Below are 3349 nucleotides of genomic sequence, written 5' to 3'. Positions count from 1 at the left end.
GTTACCTCTAGTTGTCAAATACAGTGACGGTAAGTCGGTAACAGAAGAAAAAAAATAAAAAATAAAAAAAGGGAAAGAAAGAAGGGGAAATACGAAATAGAAAGAAAACGGCACAGAGAGAGTATCTTCACGCGCTCGCTGTTTCTGTATGTATCTCACTCTGACTCATACTCAGTCGATCTTACGCATGTACGTACAGACACTGATGCTGCTGATCTCCTATCCTAGCAAATGAACATGTGGCACTTGGCCAGTGGCCACTATCTCTATTCCCCTATTATTAATACCAACCTCCCTACCCCAGAACTTCGTCATCAACTATCTCTCTTTTCTTTCTTTTTTTTTTTTTTTTTCTCTCCTTAATTTTAACTCTAGTTTTGTTAACTCAACCTCAATCTCCAATTCCATGGCTGAAGAGAAGCACCACCACCACCTTTTCCATCACAAGAAGGACGAAGAAGATAAGCCTATTGAATCTGTCTTCACTGAGACTACTACTGGTTATGCGGAGACTGGTTTTTCCAGTGGTGGCCCCGCCGGGTACGGTGATGAGACCTGGGACTGTGTGGTTTGTGGAAAACGTTTCGTCTCTAAAAACGCTCTGGGTGGTCACATGAACCAGCACCCTAAGCGTCCATGGCGGGGCCTATATCCTCCTCCAGCCGGTGAGTCTCTTGCATGAGACACTGTAGCTTTTCTTTCTTCGCCAATTAATTTAACACTAATTACTATGGGTGTTCCGTACCAGCATATTTTTAAGAATAGCATCAATTAATGTTAGCGACATACCTACTGGTGATGGCAGCTTTGAATTCCAAGATTCCTGTTTTGGCTCCTTATGGGTTAATGATTCAAGACTCTCTGTCTCTTTCTTCAGCTTTTTCAAAATTGTCTTACTCTCACACTAAGAGAGAGAGGGCAACACAGTTGCACACAATTTGGCACAATTAGCAGTTAATTTATCAAATTGTGTAATTTGGATGGAAGATGTTCCTCCTGTTGTATTGTCTTGTTACCAAGCTGATTTAGCTGGTATTTCCTAATTAAATGCATCGCAACGTTGATTCTCAAAAAAAAAAAAAAAAAAGTTGTTATTAAGATAAGATCATTGTTTTCTTGTGAGTCTGACACCATTTTTATTAGTACATCACCTATACTATCTCAACAAAGGTAGAAAATTGTGTGTTTAGCAATGTGTCATTTGTCATGCTCCATCCACATCCTGTCAGATATCTAAGGAATCATTGTCATTCTTAACCCAGTTCGTTTTATCTTCAGTTAACACGCACCCCTCATCAAAAAAAAAAAAGTTAACACGCACCCTAATGACATTTAGTGTACACTGATATTTTAAAGAAGAAGAAGAATGTTGGTTAATTATAGAACATTGATATGAAAAAAACAGACTGATATATGGTAATGTGTTTTCTCCAGGTCATCATGCTCCAGAGGCCTGTGTGGTTTGTGGAAAACGTTTCGTCTCTAAAAATGCTCTGGGTGTTCACATGAACCAGCACCCCGAGCGTTCATGGCGGGGCCTATATCCTCCTCCAACCGATGAGCCTGCTGCTGTAAGGAATGGAAACACTACTGCTCCTTTGCCGATTGATTTGAATCGGCCTGCTCCTGAGGAATAGATATTGGCAATGATTACTATGGGATCTGTCTTCTATAGTACTACTGCCTTTTTTGGTTGTTTTATGGTTTGGTTTTCTCTTATACTTATGCGTAGGCTATATGAATTAAAAACTCTCACGTTGTGTGTCGTTTAGCTTCGTCAAAAGATTGTAACCCCTAGTAAAAGGATCTGTTGTGTAATGCTTGCGATTATCTTAGTGGTGTGATTATTAAGAAAATTGCAACATGATTATTACTGGCACGGTTGTGTGTGTTTTTATTTTTTTGGTGACAAAGCAAATGGGAATTGAGTAAGGATCTGTTATGTAATGCTTGTGAGTATCTTGCTTGATGGTATGATTATCAAGAAAATTGAAGCATGATTATTAATGGCATGGTCGGGTGTGTTTTTACCTTTTCGGTGATAAGGCAACTGGGAGTTGAGTATACTATAAAATCAGAAAGTTGCCCCTCTTTGTTCTATCAATGGTACATTTTTCTTCCACTTATGCTTTTTAGTGACACCCATGCATGTTTGACCCCTGAGAAAGTGTATAGGAAATGAGGAAAGATGATGCAACAAGTGTAAAAATCTCATGCTTTACATTGTTATGGTTTTCAAAACAATTCAAACAAATTGAAGTCACGTCAAAATCAATATATATTGTAGTAGGCTTATTTACATTGTCAGGGGACAATATTTCTTTTAATCAGACGTTATGAACGATCAAAATGATACTATATATATATATATATATATATTAAAAAGTAGCCCCTCCCCCTTGACCTTCTCAAAAATTCTCAAGCACTCTATTTTTTACTTGTTATATGTATTAGCTTGTCAATAAGAAGACAATTTTACATTCACACAGGAACACTTTTATTACATAATAATGAGTCCAACCTAATAGTACATTTTTAGGACTCCGAAAAAAAAAAAAAAAAAAAGAAACACTATGTTTATGTGCCTACTTTAGTGCCCCAACAGCAAGTTTCCAAATTTTTAACAACTTTAAAAAGTAAAAATGTCCACATGAAATTTTAGAAGCATTTGTAACATTGAGTTCATGTAAATTTTAGAAGCATTTATAACATTGAGTTCATGTATAGCCGTAAACAACTTCATAATATTTTTACATTTGCTTTATTTTTCTAAATTATTTTAAAGATTCAACTTACATGTTTAAATTAACTATGAATTGGTAATATATATATATATATATATTTTAATGCTATGAAATGTATATTTATAGTTGACCGAGATTATGGGGAAACCCAATCATAATAATAAGTTTATATCATTTTCTAAACGAGCTCGTATTGAAGTAGATTTTGCAATTGAGTAAAGTAAATTAGGAATGAAAAAAAAATGAATTAAAGTTATATTTTATATTAGGTTGCGTATGACAAATACTGTAGTAGATACTCGTTTATTTATCTTGTTATTTGAGCATCCACATCAGCATATGCAAAAAATTTTCCATTTTACATATCTAAACCTACTTTTTCTATTTTACACACCTATTTTTACAAAAAACTTATATCAGTTTGTCTATTATACATATTTATTCAAATAAAATATTCATTTTTTTAACACTGTGAACAGTATTCGTGAGAGGAGAGAGAAAGGAAAAGAGAGTGAGGTGAAGAGAGGAGAGAGAAAAAAGAATAAAAAAATCATTTACACGTTGAACAGTAACCATATATATATACACGTAACACAATTACTGTT

The 3349-nt window shown here is 34.8% G+C and overlaps 1 protein-coding gene across 1 annotated transcript; it reads left to right on the top strand.

The window, feature by feature from the left end:
• The first annotated feature begins 327 nt into the window (after positions 1–327).
• Positions 328–1947, top strand: LOC126694116 (zinc finger protein ZAT11-like). The gene is made up of 2 exons (XM_050390179.1): positions 328–665; positions 1435–1947. Exons 1-2 carry the CDS (start codon positions 407–409, stop codon positions 1635–1637), a joined length of 462 nt encoding a protein of 153 aa, XP_050246136.1. The 5' UTR covers positions 328–406; the 3' UTR covers positions 1638–1947.
• The last annotated feature ends 1402 nt before the right edge of the window (positions 1948–3349 follow it).

Source organism: Quercus robur, chromosome 8, assembly GCF_932294415.1.
Source record: "Quercus robur chromosome 8, dhQueRobu3.1, whole genome shotgun sequence".
Lineage (NCBI taxonomy): Eukaryota > Viridiplantae > Streptophyta > Magnoliopsida > Fagales > Fagaceae > Quercus > Quercus robur.
Note: the sequence above shows the minus strand (reverse complement) of the source record. Positions and strands in the feature narration are given on the sequence as shown.